The 17471-nt window shown below is 49.9% G+C and overlaps 1 protein-coding gene across 2 annotated transcripts; it reads left to right on the top strand.

Moving 5' to 3' along the window:
- The first annotated feature begins 955 nt into the window (after positions 1-955).
- On the top strand, positions 956-17292 carry Timm44 (translocase of inner mitochondrial membrane 44). 2 transcript variants are annotated; one of them, XM_005085289.4, is made up of 13 exons: positions 956-1082; positions 2842-2937; positions 6427-6597; positions 8022-8102; positions 8481-8630; positions 8715-8854; positions 9126-9211; positions 9623-9715; positions 9805-9929; positions 11188-11238; positions 14262-14351; positions 16393-16503; positions 16777-17292. In XM_005085289.4, exons 1-13 carry the CDS (start codon positions 1038-1040, stop codon positions 16894-16896), a joined length of 1359 nt encoding a protein of 452 aa, XP_005085346.1. In that variant the 5' UTR covers positions 956-1037; the 3' UTR covers positions 16897-17292. The 2 variants fall into 2 exon arrangements, with proteins under 2 accessions (XP_005085346.1, XP_040587073.1); XM_040731139.1 differs by lacking the exon at positions 956-1082 and adding an exon at positions 1567-1585.
- Positions 17293-17471: the final 179 nt, after the last annotated feature.

The following is a 17471-nucleotide window of genomic DNA, read 5'->3' as shown; positions in this document are numbered from 1 at the left end:
AATTGAACTGATGGAAGACTGGACCCCACTCAGCCAGGTCTTCGATTTTCTTTCCTTTTCTGGGCCAGAACTAACAGGAGTCTTGTACATCATCTATAAAGGGGTTTGAAATTCTTGCTTTTGGACTACCTTGCTTGCTGGTATGTGTGGGCACTGTCAGTAGTCAGTCAGTTGTAAGTACAGTCAGAATTGTAGTTCACCCAACTTCATGCCTGTCTCTAACACGTTGCTGCTGTCTCAGAGTTGGAGATATCACTTATTTGGTTGGCTGCTTGCCTAACATGCGCAAAGCACACCTGTAATCAGTAACTCTTGGGAGGTAGAACCAAGAGGATCAGAAATTCAAGGTCATCTTCAACTACATGCCGAGCTGGAGGCCAGCCTACCTGCGTCTCTCAAAATACAAAAAGACTAGTCATTGAGCTGTTTTCTTGGTAATCCGTGCTCCAGGCAGAATCCTTCCCTATGGTTTTGCCCTTTCTTAGCCTTTTTAATGAATCTTTATGTGTATGAGTCTTTTGCTCGCTGTGCTACATGAGACCCTCGAAAAACAAACAACCCCCCCCAAAAGAAATCCATCACTGAGATATCGAATCTTCCCCAGCAGGCGTTGCCTTTTTGTAATCTTTTTAATTTTATGTATATAGGTAGGTGTTCTGCCAGCATGCATGTCTACCTGGTATTCAGAAGAGGGCATCGGATCCCCTGAACCTGTAATTACAGGAGGGTGTGAACAACCATGTGGGTGCTGAGACTTGAACCCAAATCCTCTTCCCTTTCGTAGTCGTATCCTACCGCAGATGGTCTCACAAAAGTGCCTGATCCTCCACCAGAAGCTTTGCTATCCTAACTCACCTCGCGGACTGGATCTCAGCGTTCGAGATCTTACGGCCCCACCCATCACACAGGGCCAATCAGAGCCTGCTTTCTCTTCTACCCCCCACTCCGGATTTTCCCAGGCTCGTGCTTCTCTGGGCCGTCGCAGCTGATGACGCTGTTGAGGCGCGACGCAGGAAGGTCACACGGGCTCTTCCAACATGGCGGCGGCAGCTCTGCGGGGCGGCTGGTGCCGCTGTCCGCGGGTGAGCAAACGCGTGGGGCTGGTAGGGCAGAACCGAGGGGTTGGACGCTCAGCTTTCGAGACCTCCTTCTCTTCAGTGCCTGATCTCTCGTGGCTTTCCCCGGTGTTCCACGACTGGCTTGGGGTTGGGTCATTGGGTCAGCCGATGCTTGGGCTGGGAGCACGTAGCGAGGCCTGAGGGCGGGAACCAATTCCCCGGCCCTTCCCCGGCAAGAAGCGGCAAAGCGCTGGACTTCCCGGGAACTTGTCACCGCTCACTCATCTGTGCGACTGGTCCCACGTGCACGAGGAGTCCCTGGTGCCTGGGGAGGTGGTGTCCCGTGAAGAAATCATAGCCAGACGAAAGGTTTTTTTGGTTTTTTTCCTTTAAAGTGACAGTCACAGCTCGCGTTGAATGTCAAATTCTCCGCGGAGAGTGTTTCCTGAATCGCCGCTCCAAACGCTCAGCGTGGAAGTGCGGGAGATAATTCTTGCCCTGGATAAGACCTAGGACCCTTGGCTTAGGTCACTGGCTTTTCATACATACTCAGAATATAGTCTTTTTTTTTTTCTTTTTTTTAATTTTATTTTATTTTCCAGTTTAAATTTAGATAAGAAACAAGGTTGCTTCACAAGTCAGTTCCAGGTCCCTCTCCCTTTCCCTCCCCTCCTCCCGTGTCCTCCCCCCAAACCCTCCCCCCCCCCCGTTATCCCCTCATTCCCCCAGGGAGGGTGAGGCCCTCCATGGGGGTGTCCATAGTGAATATAGTCTTTTATACTGCTGTTGTTTGGCCCTGCTTCAGTTAGGGTAAGGAACCTGAAAGAAAGGTTAGGCAACCTGCTCATAGTCCCATAGCTAGTGGGCAACTGATCGGGTCTAAAGCCCAGGTCAGTATGATTCTACCGCTGTTAAGAAGAAGAACAGCGTAAAACAAGTGATTTACACTCCCAAGAGCTCTACCTTCAGTAACTACAGGCATACTGATACTTGTACTCGTTTGGACCTCGAGAGCTTGTTTGAGGTATATACCTGGAGAGCGCAGCTATGGATTTATGCTTGAGCAAAGAAAGGTCAAAGAAAGTGTGCAGCTTCAGGAAGAACACACTTGGCGCTGTAAAGTGAGGAAGGAAAAAAGCCCAGCCAGCTAGATTATGGGAGTAAACCCTGACAGTTAGTGGGGTGACAAATGATGGAGCCCGATCTCCGTCACTTCTGAACCTGTATAAGTGTGGGATGTTACCAGAAGAAAATATGTAAAACGAAAAGTGGTTCTAGTCGGTCATTCAGTTTCAGCGCACCGATGCTGGACTCAGCTGCTCATAGCTACAAGTTCAGCATTTGGTAGAAGAAAGGGCCTTTCTCATGACATTACTTGGTTCTTTGACCAGAGGGGCTTTGCATTTAGAACCTTTGACCAGGACATTACAAGTTTATTCCATAGTTTTCCCTGGACCAAGAACTTAATGCTTTGTCTCTGAAAGTTCATGTCTGTGATTGTCGGAGCTCCATAGAGGTGGAGTGTGTGTAACTAAAGATTGGGTTATGCTGTTGCATTTACTACTCTTGTTGGTTTCCTGGTGATCTGAGGTGGGAATGGGTCCTACAAGTGCAGGTGCAACATATCCTCTTCCTGCCTAATTCCAGTGGCTTCTTGGATTTTTACAAAGGTTGCTTATTAGTTTACAACAGGCATGAAGTCAAGGTTAGCAAATGACTCACAGGTGACCTTCAGAGTCACCCACTTTTCTGAATGGATCTTTCTCTTCTGTTAACCAATTAGAGGTGCCTAGGCAGCAGAGTCCAGTTTCTCTCCAGCCACAACCCACCGCAAGGTTCCAGCTACCAGATCAGCCGGCCAGGAGGAGAGTTAACACTGGTAAGTGACCGGGGTACCGACAAGCAGACCAAGCAGAGGTCTGGGGGAAAAGAAATCATGCCAGCACAGCCACAACAGAGAGTGCCCTGTGTTCAAGGGCTTCAGAGATACGGAGAGCAGCAGGCTTTGTTTCTGGATGTCCTGGGATACGCTTGGTTAGTCAGCAACAACTCATAGAGTAATACATCCAGTTAGCTGTGATGGTTAAAAAAGGCATCCTGTATCAGTTTACCTTCTCCCTCCCTGGCTTCTGTCTGTGGGTTCCTCGCCAAGCTTGGTCATTTTAAGTATTGGAAAAGAGTCACTGGATCAGTCCTTGGGTCCCCTTGTACCCTGGTCACTGCTTCTGTCAGTGCGGCAGGAACCCTCAAATGTGCTTGCCGGGTGAAACCTCTCCTCAGCTTCTTCCTGCAGCCATTGTAGGAGGGGGACAGGTCCCAGGGACTCCTCCCCCACTACCACTCTCTCTTGTGGCTTAACAAGAACCTGGGAGGCAGTCAGCCTTCTACTGCTGAGGCAGACCTGATATTCATCAACCACACATGGCCACTCCCATTGACATTCTCCTCACTGTTTCTCACACTGCTTCTTTTTGTTTTTGTTTTTGTTTTTTTGGTTTTTTGTTTTTTTTTTTTGGTTTTTACGAGACAGGGTTGTTTCTCTATTGTTTTGGAGGCTGTCGGTCCAGCCCGGCCTCGAACTCACAGAGATCCGAGTGCTGGGATTAAAGGCATGCGCCACCACCGCCCAGCCACACTGCTTCTTTTTAAAGATGGGAGTTCACAGAGCTCAGGCTGGCCTCTGTGTAGCTGAGAGTCACCTTGAACTCCTGACCCTCTTGCTTCCCTTGCAGCAATTTCAGGTCTGCACCACCGTGGCCTTACTCTGGTGTCTTACTTTTGACAGACTTTATCTTTTAGAGCAGTTTAAGCTTTACAGAAAAGTTAATCCAGGACTGGGAATGTGGCTCGGTTGCTAGAATGCTTCCCTTACGTGTATAAAGCCCTAGGTTCATGATGGGATTGCTCAGCCTTGATGCAAAGGGGAGGGGCTTGGTCCTGCCTCTACTTGATATGCCAAGCTTGTTGACTCCCCATGGAGGCCTCACCCTCTCTGAGGAGTGGATGGGGAGTGGGAGAAGAGTAAGAGGGGGAGCAGGAGAAGGGGAGGGAGGGAGAACTGTGGTTGGTAAGTAAAATGAATAAAAAATGTAAAATAAAAATAAATAAAGCCCTAGGTTCTATCCCCAGTACAGCATGCACTAGACATAGTGGTTCACAATCGTCATTCCAGCATTCTGGAGGTAGAAGGTCCAGGAGTATGTCTTGGTCATCTTTAGCTACTTAGCAAGTTAGAGGCCACTCTAGGCTACATGAGATCGTGTAAATAATAAATAGATTGGACCAGGCTTTATGTTACACGCTTTTAATCCTAGCACTCAGGAAGCAGAGGCAGTGTGATCTCTGTAAGTTCTACGTTACACTGGTCTACCCTACGTAGAGTTCCAGCCTAGCCAATGCTACATAATAAAATGCTATCTCACACAACCCCCTCCAACAAACAAACAACATTAACTAATAAAAATCTAACAGAAAGTACAGAGGGTTCTCCCTAACCACTTTCTCCCCTGCTCACAGGTCCCTGTTAGTCCTATTTCCCATTGTGGGTGACATTGTTACAATTGATGAACCAGAGTGGATACATTGTTAAGATCTGAAACCTGGTTGTATTCAGGTTTATTTCTGTGTTATGCATCCTGTGAGGTTATAACAAGTGGGTAAGGATTTGTCTCTATCATTGTAAAGAGACTACACTACAGTTTCACTAACCAGGCATGGTGGTACACATCTGTAACCCCTAGCTCTTGAGAGGTAGAGGCAAGAACAGCACAAGTTCAACTATATAAGTTCAAGACCATCTTCCAGACCCTACCTCAGAACAAACGCTCCACATAAACAGTAAGAACAGGACCTAGTGAGATGCCTCAGTGGGTAAAAGTGCAAGTTCAGTCCCCGTAACTCATTCACAAGTTTTCCTCTGGTCTCCACACAGAAGCCATGCTACTATGTACGTACATTATCATCAGTTTCACTGCCCTAAACAATCCTCGGGGCCCCGCTTGTTCATTCATCCTTTGACAGCCATTAGTGTTCTTACTGTCTCCAAGCCCTGCCGCTTTCATTCTGTCATGCTGCTGACTCACGGGTCTGTCTGTGGCCTTTTCATATAGCCAATAGCAGTTGGTTGCTTGTATGTACACAATATTATCTCCAACCAGGAAGTGCACTTACAACCAAAGAAGTACAGACAAAACCGTACTTGCTTACACTAAAGCCTAGCCAGACTTATTGTACAGTCCAAGACTCCCTCCCTACCCAGGGAATGGCACCATCTACTGTGGGCTGGGCTATCCTACATTAATTATCAATCAAGACACCTATCCTCCCCCCCCCCAACAGGCCAATCTGATCTGGACAACCCCTGAGTTTAGACTCCTTTTTCTGGTGATTCTTGGTAATAGTTACAAGTAACTGCAACTGGACTGTAGCACCTGACACAATATAAATGCTGTGCCAGTAGTTGCTACACTGTAATTTTAGGGACAAATTAAAGGAAAACACATTACCATGTGTCCAGATTTTTTTTTGAGACAAAATCTTACTATGTGGCCTTGAGTATCCTGAAACTGAAACTAGAACCATCCTCAAACTCGGAGACCCAAGCCATCTTTAACCTCAAAATCTTCCTGCATCAGCCTCTTTTGTTGTTTAAATTGATTTTTTGGAGAAGAGTATGTGCCTTGGCGTGTGTGTAGAGGTCAGAGGACAACTTGCAGGAATCTGTTCACTCTTTCCACTGTGTAGGCTCCAGGATAGAGCTCAGGCACCGGTCTTTTAAGGGCCAGGATTGCAGAATGTACAGCTATACCTGGCTGGGAAGGAAGCTTTGTTTGTTTTTAGCTAAACAGTTATGTAAGGCCGTGCTCATGCAAGGGTATGATTGACTTCTAGCATGTTCCTCCCCCCAATTCCCTTCCTTTTCTTGGCCCTCTCCCTAGTCCCTTTTGTTCCCAGCTTTGATTGTACTCCATATCATCTGTGTATATACAATTTGATGTATCTTTATGACTGAAAAGAGCAAAAAGACTCCATTCTCTTAGTCCATTTATTTCCCTATTCTTGGACACCTAGTTTGGTTCCATATCTTATATACTATGACTTGTGTGGTGATGAACATTGGCATGCAAGTTTTCATTTTTATTTTTTGACTTGTTGATAACATCAGTAGATGTGGACATGTAGGGCTTATTGTGGTGGCTTATCATGGGTGTTTCTGTAACTCATTCTATTATAATAAAAGAGACCTCTATTCACCGCTAAACACCACTGTCAACAAGGAAATTGGGTGCCAAGTGGTAATCAGATGTTGTCAGCTGTGCCTTTCCAGCCTCTAAACTTTCCTTTCTTTTCAATTTTATATTCTTTCTAGACCAGATCCTATTCTTCTGGGAATAGAAAAGGGTTTTTGTCAGGCTTGCTAGATAATATCAAACAAGAATTAGCCAAAAACAAAGAGATGAAAGAGAGTATAAAAAAGTTCCGGGATGAAGCCAAGAAGCTGGAAGAGTCGGATGCCCTCCAGGAAGCCAGAAGAAAATACGTGAGTACCTCAGTGCCGTCTTCACCCCAGGCCAGGGCTGCTGGGGAAGGTGGCATGGCCACAGCACTGATTCAAAGGTATCAGGACAGGAACGGGGTGCTGAGGTCTCCTGGCCTTGCTGAGTCCTCTGTGGCACTGTGGTTAGTACACAAGTGGTCACTTGGTTTGCCAAGCCTGCACATTGGTATGTAAGAGACGCTGGATCCATCTCCAGCACTGTAGGTAGCACAGCATAGTCATAAAAGTTACCACTTAGGAAAGATATCCCATGCTTGCCAGACAGACATCTGCATCTTGTGACTCATGACAGCTTGGAGCTATATAATGCTAATAAGAAGTGGGTCATAATGCTGGTGTAATTTAGTGTTTGCTGCTATCTCTTCTCTTGTGTGTATGGTATGTGTACATGTCGTACATGTGCATATGCACATTTATTCATATGAAGGCCATAGGGCAATGGCAGATATCTTTCTTGATTGGTAGCTACCTTTTTGTTTTGTTTTGTTTTTCAAGACAGGGTTTCTCTGTGGTTTTGGAGGCTGTCCTGGAACTAGCCTTTGTAGAGCAGGCTGGTCTTAAACTCACAGAGATCTGCCTGCCTCTGCCTCCCAAGTGCTGGGATTAAAGGCATGTGGTGGCACTTATTTTTTGAGATAGCATCTTTCACTGAACCTGAAGCGCATAGATTTGGCTAGGCTAGCTGGCCAGCAGTGAGCATTAGGGATCCATCTGTCTCCAATGCCTGGCACCGTCCCTTCCCTCTCCAACACTGGACTCATGAGCACATACCTGCCTCAGCCTTTCGATTTTTTTCTGGAGATGGAAGCTTCTCGTGCTTACATAGCAGGCACTATGTGCACTGAGCACCCCCCACCCCAGCTTGATTACTCCCTAATGTCTCTTGAACAGCCATGCCAGTGCCCTGTGGGGAGGCACAGTGCCCCATCTACCACTAAGCAGCTGAGCCTCAGAGTGCCACGCCTTTAGCCTGGGTTGGTCCCCATCAGTCCCCAGCAAGGCCTTTTCCTTCTGTGTATTCTCAAGCTATTTGCATGGCACTCCTCATGTGGCTTCAGCCTGGTGAAAGGGCTTTGTCCCATCAGTAGAGAATGAGTTATCTGGGAACGGAGTGGGGGAGGGGCCCACAACTGAGCTAGCAAAGTAAAATGGCATTGCTGAGTAGTGGCTGGCAAGGCCATCTCTTTCCACTCAGAGAAAGAACCAGAGCATGGGGATTCCCTGCTCTGGAGGTGGCGGCCAAGTGGGCTGAGGCTGCTGGGTAATAAGAGCCCTGGGGGGGCATGCAAGGGCTTAGAGCTCTACACAGAGTTTCAACAGCCACGAAAGTGCTCCTGGGGACCTGGACTTGGATGACCAGGTTCGCTATTGTGTCCAGATAAAAAGAGGCAATTCCTTGACCCTAGAAAAGCATCGAGTCGGAGACTGTGCGCACCAGTGAAGCAATCAAGAAGAAGCTTGGGGAGTTGACAGGGACAGTGAAAGAGGTAAGGCCCAAGGCTGACCTGCCAACTGGGGGCAAGTGAGGGCCGCAAGAGGTTAGAGCCGTGAATCCACTGGCTCACGAGATGTAAGTGTCTTAGTTAGCCTGGGACGAGAATAGAAGGTGAAGTGGAGATTTTTGTTCTTCAGGACTGGAAGTAGAAGGGGAGGGACATTCCAACCCAGGTGAGGGTACAGGTGGGGGCAGGCCCCTCCTAGGGGGCAGCATTCCGTGCTGGCTTAGGAATCCTCTCACTTGGCTAATTGTTTCCTGGGAATGCGCATTCCAGAAGAATCCTCAACTTCAGGGGTGAAATGCAGTATTACTCTCAAGACTGTTATAGACCTGTGCGACATGCTCCCCTCTGTCTCTGTCTCAGTAGAGTCTTGATGAAGTCAGTAAGAGTGACCTTGGCCGGAAGATCAAGGAGGGGGTAGAAGAGGCTGCCCGGACAGCCAAGCAGTCAGCAGAGTCAGTGTCCAAGGGCGGGGAGAAGCTGGGCAAGACGGCGGCCTTTAAAGCCATCTCCCAGGTAAGTGAACCTGGCCCAGGACAGGCAGGACAGCAACCCCTAGACTGTTGGCCCTCAGCAACCACCGGCCTGCTCTCCCTGCAGGGCGTAGAGTCGGTGAAGAAGGAGATTGACGAGAGTGTCCTGGGACAGACGGGCCCCTACCGCCGGCCTGAGAGGCTCCGGAAAAGGACAGAGTTTGCTGGAGCAAAGTTCAAAGAAAGCAAAGTGTTCGAGGCTAATGAGTATGTCCCAGACAGGTTCCTGAGTGGGCCTGGCCACCTGGGGTCTGTTTCCAGGATCCTGTGGGAGGTGCCTGCCCAAGTCTGTTTGTCTTCTCAGGGTTCCCGCCTCCTTCCAGAAAGCTGGGGGATGGGAGAGGATGGGGGAAGAAGAGGCAGGAAGGGTGGAGTTGAAGCTCCTGGGTGTGAAGCCATCCTCTGTCCTCCGCCTGTGGTCTTAGGAGCATGCAGGGCCTGGGGTCTGCAGTTCATTCTTCCACTGTCTTGTTCCCAGGGAAGCGCTGGGGGTTGTGCTACACAAGGACTCCAAGTGGTACCAGCAGTGGAAGGACTTCAAAGACAACAATGTGGTGTTCAACCGTGAGTGTGGCCAGCCTGCTGAGTCCTGGGCAGGACAGTGGCAGCAGACACTAGCCAGGCACTACACAGAGCCTCACTTTACAGAAGGAGATATGGCATCAGATACGGTTGCACACCTCCTTAGGGCTCCCCTAGAGGCCTGTGTTTCCTTTGGAGTGGAGGCAACAGCCAGCAGGGGTGGCATCCCAAATTTTGCATAGCTCCTCTGGGGTTGTAGTTGAGTTTGTGCATTTTTACAGGTAGGTGGATAGATAGCCCACATGCTGAGATGAGACAGGTTGAGGCCCACAAATGACTTGCCTAGATCTGACCCATGTCAAGAAGGGGAGTCTTGCAGGAAGTTCTCAGGAACTGGAGTCAGGGCATCATGTCAGAAAGGTCCCCTCTAGCTCCTGTGTGTATCCTCCACAGGCTTCTTTGAGATGAAGATGAAGTATGATGAGAGTGACAATGTTCTCATCCGGGCATCCCGGGCCTTAACCGACAAAGTCACGGACTTCCTGGGTGAGTGTGGCTTCAGGACCATCCTGTCCGCAGTGGCTACAGCCAGGGGTGGAAGGTAGGTCCTAACCTGAGGGCTCATCTTCCTGCAGGGGGCCTTTTCTCAAAGACAGAGATGTCAGAGGTGCTCACAGAGATTCTGAGAGTTGACCCGACCTTTGACAAGGACCGCTTTCTTCGACAGTGTGAGAGTGACATCATCCCCAACATCCTAGAGGTGCGCACCATGCTGCAATTTGCTGGGGCCCTGGCCTGCTGGACCACCTCCCCATCCTGTGTGGTACCCTAGGGCTGTGTCTAGATTACCAGAGGGGAACCGAGTTGCTCGGGCTGTTTTTTGGGCAGATACTTTGCTCCCAGGCTGCTGCTTATCTGAGTGCAGCTGCACCTTAGGCTATGTCTCTTAACTTCCCCACCTACAGAGAGAGGCCTGCCCTCCCCATGACAGTGAGGACTCTCAAAAGAGGGCACTAGCCCTCACCTGTGCTCGCACTAGCTCCAGTGATGGTAGCTGTGAAGGTTTCTTGCCTTCCGCATGGAGCATGATAGCTCCAGGATGGGTTTCTCTGTCTTTGTAGCCAGATGGTCATGGCCCTTATCCCTGAAGCTCTGCACTGTGCCTTCTGGTATGGTTTTCCTTGAAACCATTTTGGAGATTACTGGGAACAACCCAAGGGCCCTGACTTTTCAGGCATCAGAGAGAAGCACACAGTCACTGCATTTTTGTTTAGACCCAGAGTGCCCTGGCCAGACCAGAGCTAAGGTCTGGAGCCACCGTCTCTGGCGGTTCTGACATTCATACTCATTTGCTCTTGCCTCTTTGGTTTGTAGGCCAGGCGGGCATGTCTTGTTCAAGTCACGGTGCAGCACACCTGTACTGACTGGCTCTACCTCTCTGAAGTACCCAGAATATGGCAGGATCTGGGACAGCCCTATAGAAAGCCCAGCAACCCCTAGGCCTTCCTCCTTCCTCTTCCCTCCATGTGCTTCATCCCCTCCTCTCTTTCCAGTTTCTCACCTCCTTCCCACTCTTTGGGCAGAGCTGGGAGGAGGTGGGAAGGGAGCCGTCACCAAGAACAGCAGGTGTTACCAGGCAGCCTCTCTGGGGATGTGCCCCAGCTGGTTCTTCTTTGTCTCCAGGCACCTCCCTCTGCAGCCTGCCGCATTTCTAGGGTCTAAAGCCTGGTCCTGGGGGGGGTGCTAGAAGGCAACTCCTCCACTGTGAGGGTTCCCCAACTCTCTCATCTTCCCTTGTCCTGCACCCAAAGACCAGAGCTGGATGAACATGAATGCAGGGACTTGCCCCCTGGCACCCAGCTGCTGTCCCCCTGAGCCAGACTCCCTCTCTTCCCCAGACCTGAGCTGATGGGCAGGAGTCCAGGGGTCTCCAGAAGGCTGCCAGAGACTGCTCTCAAGCATTCTGCTGCAAGAGCCCACTCACCTTCTCATGCTTATTTTATCCTCTTCCTATTTAGGCCATGATTTCTGGGGAGCTTGACATTCTCAAAGACTGGTGCTATGAAGCTGTGAGTACTGCTTTTTCTCATTTCAGCCCAACAGTAACGCAAAGAAAAAACAATCAGAAGGACTGGGGTGTGCCTCAGGGCCAGGCATTTTCCTAGCATGCATTGTGTTGGGTTCCATCCCCAGCGCTGCAGAGATAAATGCTTTCTTTTAATTAATTAATTAATTAATTAGTATATTTTTGGTCTTTCAAGACAGGGTTCCCTGTGTAGCTTTAGATGCTGTCCTGGAACTAGCTCTTGTAGACCAGGCTGGTCTTAAACTCACAGAGATCCACCTGCCTCTGCCTCCTGAGTGCTGGGATTAAAGGCGTGCACCATCATCAACTGGCAAATAAATACGTTTTCTAGAAGCCTGCTTAGGTGGCTGTGGCCTAGGCAGTGGGAGAGAGGTCCTCATGTCTGCTACTTGGTTCCCACGGAGCCCAGCAGCCCATCCGTCTGTCCTATCTTCCATGTGTGATGCACAGGTACCCACAGGTCAGACACTGAGTCTTCGGCTGGAAGTTAGAAATGTCAGAAATGATCCCTTCTCTGTGTGATCCTGACTCGAATCCTAATCCACAGCTGCCAGTTCCCTTGCTCCCTTTTCCCTGCCCCCACCTTCTGACTCCTCATCATAAACTAATTTTGCTGTGGGTAGGTCTGTTTTTTTTTTTATGTGGTTGGTACTGAGGCTTCATGAATACGTGAAGCAAGGTTCAACTGTTGAACTCTATCTTCAGCCCTGTAAACTGATGTGTGAGTGTCATGATCTGTATATGGTGTAGGGGTGTGTATGCATGTTTGTGTGTTCGTTGATGACAGTCACTCTCCACTTTGTGTGGAGGCAGGGTCTTCACTGAACCCAGAGCTTGCTGTTTGAGCTGACCTGGCTAGCCAGCTTGCCCAGGGGTTCCCTGTTCCCACTTGCTGGGATCAGGGTTTAACAAGCCTCACACCTGCATGTCTTTCATGTGGGCTCTTGGGATCCAGACTCCACTTCTCATGCATGCACAGAAAGTGCTTTCCCAGCTGAGCCGTCTCCCCAGCTCCCATAAACTAATTTTGATTAAAGAGAATTACAGAAATGATTCATGCCATGGATTGACATGGGATTTCCAGGGTGGCCTTTGTCTCTTTTCTGTCCTGGTTCAAGTGACTATGACCAGGACCCTGTGTAAGATGGCCTGGAATGTGCAGGTTGGGGGTCTCCAGTTCAGGAAGAGGATAGAAGAGGTCACCCAATGTATGAAATTCCCCTAGCACTCCTGAACCCACATGGGGCCCCTCGTGATTGTGGGGGTTAACTGTGAATGCTGAGGTATAATGTGTCCCAGCAGGTCCTCCCCTAATAAGATAATGTAACAGATCAAAACAGAAGTGTGGGTAGACTTCCCGCCCGAGGGCGGACTCTGTGTCCTGATGGTGCCCAGCTGCTTCCCGGAGTCGGGGCTCAGGATCACAGGGTCACTGTCAAAACAGTCTGCAGTAGGCCAGTATCTTCCCCAGGAGCACATGTCGTCTGCTCACTCCTGGCAGCCTCCCTGTCCCCGTGGAACTCCTGCTCTCGTCTGGTCAGGCCACCTCACCTCACCCTGCTGGCTTCTGGCTGTCTCTCCAGGCAGGGTTGTGGGTTGTTTTGTTTCCTACAGCTTCTTTGTGGGAAGCAATCTAGGGCCTTTTTTTGGCTCATCCTATTCTGCACCCAGCTCACAAACAGCTTGGGAAAAGCAGAGATTTGTCAGGTTTTCTTTGAAATACTCCCCTGCACTGTGACTAAGCCAGCAGGCATTTATGAGAGGAGCTGGAGTCAGTCGGAGTCTCCCCTTCCCCTACCCCTCCCCAACCACAAAGTGTAGCTGATCTTCTACCCAAGAATGGCCTAGTACCCCCTAGAACAAGCTGAAATTCTAGTTGCTTCCAGTGAGGTGCTTTTAAAATGTTGTCTTAAAGAACTCCATGGGTCTGGGGTGGAACTCTCTTTTTAGAGTGCTTGCCTAATATGCCGGAAGTCCTGGGTTTGTCACCCAGCACTGCATACACTGGGTGATGGAGACATATGCTTAACCCTCCCACTACTGGGGTGTTCAGAGTCATCTCTTGCTACATAGATCAAGGCTAGCTTGGGCTACATAGAACTCACCTCTATAGCAATAAACACCAGAAACCCACCAGATGGGGTTGGCACTATGTGTGTGCGTGTGTGAGCTTCTGCCATGATGCATGTGTGGAAGTCATAGAACAATCTCCAGTGTTGATCCTCATCCTCCATCTTGTGTGGGACAGGGTCTCTTGTTCACCATTGTATGTACACCAGGCTAGCTGGCCCAAGAACTTCCAGAGATTTCTCCTGTTCCCACCTCCCATCTCATCGCAGAAATGCTGGGATTACACTTGCGATGCTGTGCCCAACTTTACCTGAGTTGTAGATTTGAACTCATACTTGTTCAGCAAGTGCATAATCCAGTGAGCCACTTCCCCAGCCCAGCACGACTGCATGTCCCCCTGCCCCTTTATGTAGATGCCTTCAAAGCATTTTCCATCCTAGTTACTTCCAAGCTCAGGGAAACTGCTCTCTAGCATGTGGACATATATCCCTGAGGCACTTGGGACAGTGAAGAGTGGCACCTTGAGTGTTCTATGAGAGAGGCCACTCAAGCAGTAAGTTCCAGGGTAGCCCACAGGTTTGGGACAAATCCTAGAAAAGACATGTGATTCCAGGCCAGGATTCTAGGGAAGGTGAATCTGGAGCTGTAGAGATCAGCCAAGAGTCACCGCTCACCCTGGGAGTGTCCTTTGGATGATGCTGTGAATTCCCTACTACACTAATTAATACTGCTCCCACTAGGGAGTATGGCTCTTTCCATAATGAGAAGCAAGTGTTCAGTTCTGGCCAGCAAAGAGTGGCATCCTTCCGGGCTAGGACTTGTGCTCTTGGCTTCTGCCCCTCCCAGTGCTGGGGCACGTGAACATGGCTCCACCTCAGGGTATGACCCAGCCTCCATCAGTGACTGACCACATGGGCCTGTTGCCTCTCGTTGCAGACCTACAGCCAGCTGGCCCACCCTATTCAGCAGGCCAAGGCTCTGGGCCTCCAGTTCCACTCCCGGATCCTGGACGTCAGCAATGTGGACGTAAGTCACCCCGAGGAAAGGGATGCCCAGTGAAGCACCAGCTGACAGCCTGTTAGATGGAGCCAGGCCTTCGGTCCCACTACTCAAGGCAGGAAGCTCTTACGGAAAGGTCTGCTTGGGCTACAGAGGGAGTTCCAGGCTAATCTGGGTCACTTAATGACACTATTGCAAAAGAAAAGGTAAAAAGAGGCCTGGCCTAGCATTGGTAAGACCCCAGGGTTGAATTCCTAGTACAACAACAAGCAAAAATGTATTCCTGCCGGGCGTTGGTGGCGCATGCCTTTAATCCCAGCACTCGGGAGGCAGAGGCAGGTGGATCTCTGTGAGTTCGAGACCAGCCTGGACTACCAAGTGAGTTCCAGGACAGCCTCCAAAGCCACAGAGAAACCCTGTCTCGGGGAAAAAAAAAATGTATTCCTGCCTCACAAGGCTTTTCGTATTTCTGTGGTTGGCATATAAGTGATCTTGAGATGGGGTCTTACTCTGTAATCCTAGCTGGCCTGGAACCCACACCCATTCATTCATTGCCTTTGCCTCCCAGGTGCTTGGACCTAGACCACCATGCCTAGAGTTTGTTGTTTGTTGTATTTTATTTTGTTTTGTTTTGTTTTTTTAACTTCTTGGTGGTGCAGAAGTGATTATTGTATATTAGTGAATTTGGTTGAAACCATACTTCAGATTTTATTCAAAGTTCTATGAGGGCTGAGGAGATGGCTTTGTGGGTAAGAACACTCGCTGTGAAAACAAGAGATGCTGACTTTAAATAGCCAAGTCTAGCTGCTCATGCCCATAACCATTTGGGTGAAAACAAGATGACCCTGGGAAATTGCTTGCCAGCCAGCCTGGGCAAAATGTTGAGTATAAGGTCAGTAAGAGACCCCATCTGAAAGCCAAGGTAGGGAGCGATCGAGGAAGCATCTATTACCCTTCTCTGGTCTCTATTAGTGTGCACCTGTTGGCACACATACTAATGTACAAGTGAAAAATAAAAGCAAAACTCTCTGCAGTGAACCAAACACACCTATGCCAGCACTCTCGAAGTTGAGGCAGGAGGATCTCAAATGTTCAAAGACAATCTGGCCTAAATAATAAAACCATATTTTAAGAAAATCCATATTATAACTTTATTATAAAATAGGCTTTGTTGCCGGGCGTTGGTGGCACGTGCCTTTAATCCCAGCACTCGGGAGGCAGAGGTAGGCGGATCTCTGAGTTCAAGACCAGCCTGGTCTGCAGAGTGAGTTCCAGGACAGTCTCCAAAACAATACAGAGAAACCCTGCCTCGAAAAAAAAAAAAAAAAGGCTTTGTTGGCTGGATGTGATAATCCCAGCATTTGAAGTCTGAGGCAATGAAGTCCAGGGCCATTTATAACTATATAGTAAGTTCAAGGCCAGCCTGGGTTACCCCAGACATTGTGTCATGATAAAAATAGGCTTTGCATTACTTTTTTTTTTTTTTTTTTTTTTTTTTTGTATTTTAGTGAGTTTTCAATATCTTCTGTTTGGGGGAGGACTGTAGACAGAGTTTCTCTGTGCAGCTTTGACTGTCCTGGAACTTACAGAGATCCTCCTGCCGCTGCCTCTCCAGTGCTGAGATTAAAGGCTGAACCACCACTGCGCCTATTCAATATTTTCAAGTGAATTTCAGGCTGGCCCTCACCCTGCGTCCAGGAGCACCTGTGCTGTTGGGCCCTGGTGAGCATTGCCGAGGCCTCGGTGTCCTTGAGTCCCGCTGCAGTGGTTGGTTCTGACTGGCGGCTGAGCTTCAGTCACCCGGTGGGAGCTGCAGACAAAGCAGCACCGCCTTCCGGCCCTCCCTCACCCCCAGTCTGGGAACAGAGACGTCTCACAGCTGAAGGCCTGGTGTTGTCCACAAGATGAGCCTGTTGGAAAGTCACTCCCCCAAAGTGGGCAAGGGGTGCTGTGCTTTTAGCGGGGCAAGTGCCAGGCTCTTTCCTTCAGGTGCAGCTTTGGGGTTTCACCTCCCGGATAGTGGGAGGGTGCGCTCTTGAGGCCGGGCTTTTTTCTGTGTTGCCTGCAGCTGGCCATGGGCAAGATGATGGAGCAGGGCCCTGTGCTGATCGTCACCTTCCAGGCCCAGCTGGTGATGGTGATCAAGAACCCCAAAGGCGAGGTGGTCGAGGGTGACCCGGTGAGTGGGGAATCGAGGGACTCTTCTCACACAGATTGCCCCATGGCCAGCATAGACCCTAGTCTGAGCCAGGAGGGTTCTGGAGTTGGGGAGAAACAGGTAGGAGTTGGGATCACCATCTTGCCTGAACAGTGACCAGAGCCAGCAGCCCCAGGCACCCCTCCCTGGACTCTCCTAGAGCCTTTCTTGCCTCCCCCAGAAGTCCTGTCCACCCCACCCCACCCCCATACACACCCACTAAACCCGGCCCCTCGCTCTGCCTGGTCTCCACAGGACAAGGTGCTGCGCATGCTGTACGTGTGGGCGCTCTGCAGAGACCAGGAGGAGCTCAACCCTTATGCTGCCTGGCGCCTCCTGGACATCTCAGCCTCCAGCACAGAACAGATCCTCTAAGGGCAATGACGGCATCTAGGCTGCTCCAGAGCTAGAGCATCATGGGACAGAGACACGGGCTCCGTGAGGCACCGTGGCGCAAGACTGACCCAAGACCCAAGTTCTTCGGGGCAGCTGTGAAACCCACTGGACAAGGAAAGGGTTGGAGATGCCTTGCAGGGTTGGCATGTTTGCCAGAATGCCACAGGGGGCTGCTGGCGGTGTCAAGAGGTCCCAGCCCAGGGGCGCCTGTGGCCAGTGGGGTGAGGCCTGCCTGGCCTGCTGTTCTAAGTAGTCCACTGGCATTGCCTGCCAAGCCACTTTTAGGTCCTTTTTTTTTCCCTTTTTAATCAATGCTCTTACTTCCTGTACATAAGCCTAAGATCTGAACATAATAAAACACCAAAGCGCAGAAGAGCTGTTTGAACGGTGTGAAGTGTATGTCTCTGCTGGGAAGGCTGGGACCGAGGGCCTGTCAGGGAGCTTCAAGGTCAGGGGAGCCAGATAGGGTGCCATCTTCTCCGGCCAGGACCCTGCCCTCTTGTGGGGAGAATACCCACCCCAGCTATCTGGGATTTCTGTTGAACTGGGGGTTC

The sequence above is a fragment of the Mesocricetus auratus genome, unplaced genomic scaffold, assembly GCF_017639785.1.
Source record: "Mesocricetus auratus isolate SY011 unplaced genomic scaffold, BCM_Maur_2.0 Super-Scaffold_100025, whole genome shotgun sequence".
Taxonomy (NCBI): Eukaryota; Metazoa; Chordata; class Mammalia; order Rodentia; family Cricetidae; genus Mesocricetus; species Mesocricetus auratus.
Note: the sequence above shows the minus strand (reverse complement) of the source record. Positions and strands in the feature narration are given on the sequence as shown.

Coding starts and splice junctions, on each gene's coding strand:
- Timm44 (XM_005085289.4), top strand. CDS start 1,038: ATGGCGGCGGCAGCTCTGCGGGGCGGCTGGTGCCGCTGTCCGCGG. Junction 2,938..6,426: donor CAGGAGGAGAGTTAACACTG/GTAAGTGACCGG, acceptor TATTCTTTCTAG/ACCAGATCCTATTCTTCTGG. Junction 16,504..16,776: donor AGGTGGTCGAGGGTGACCCG/GTGAGTGGGGAA, acceptor TGGTCTCCACAG/GACAAGGTGCTGCGCATGCT.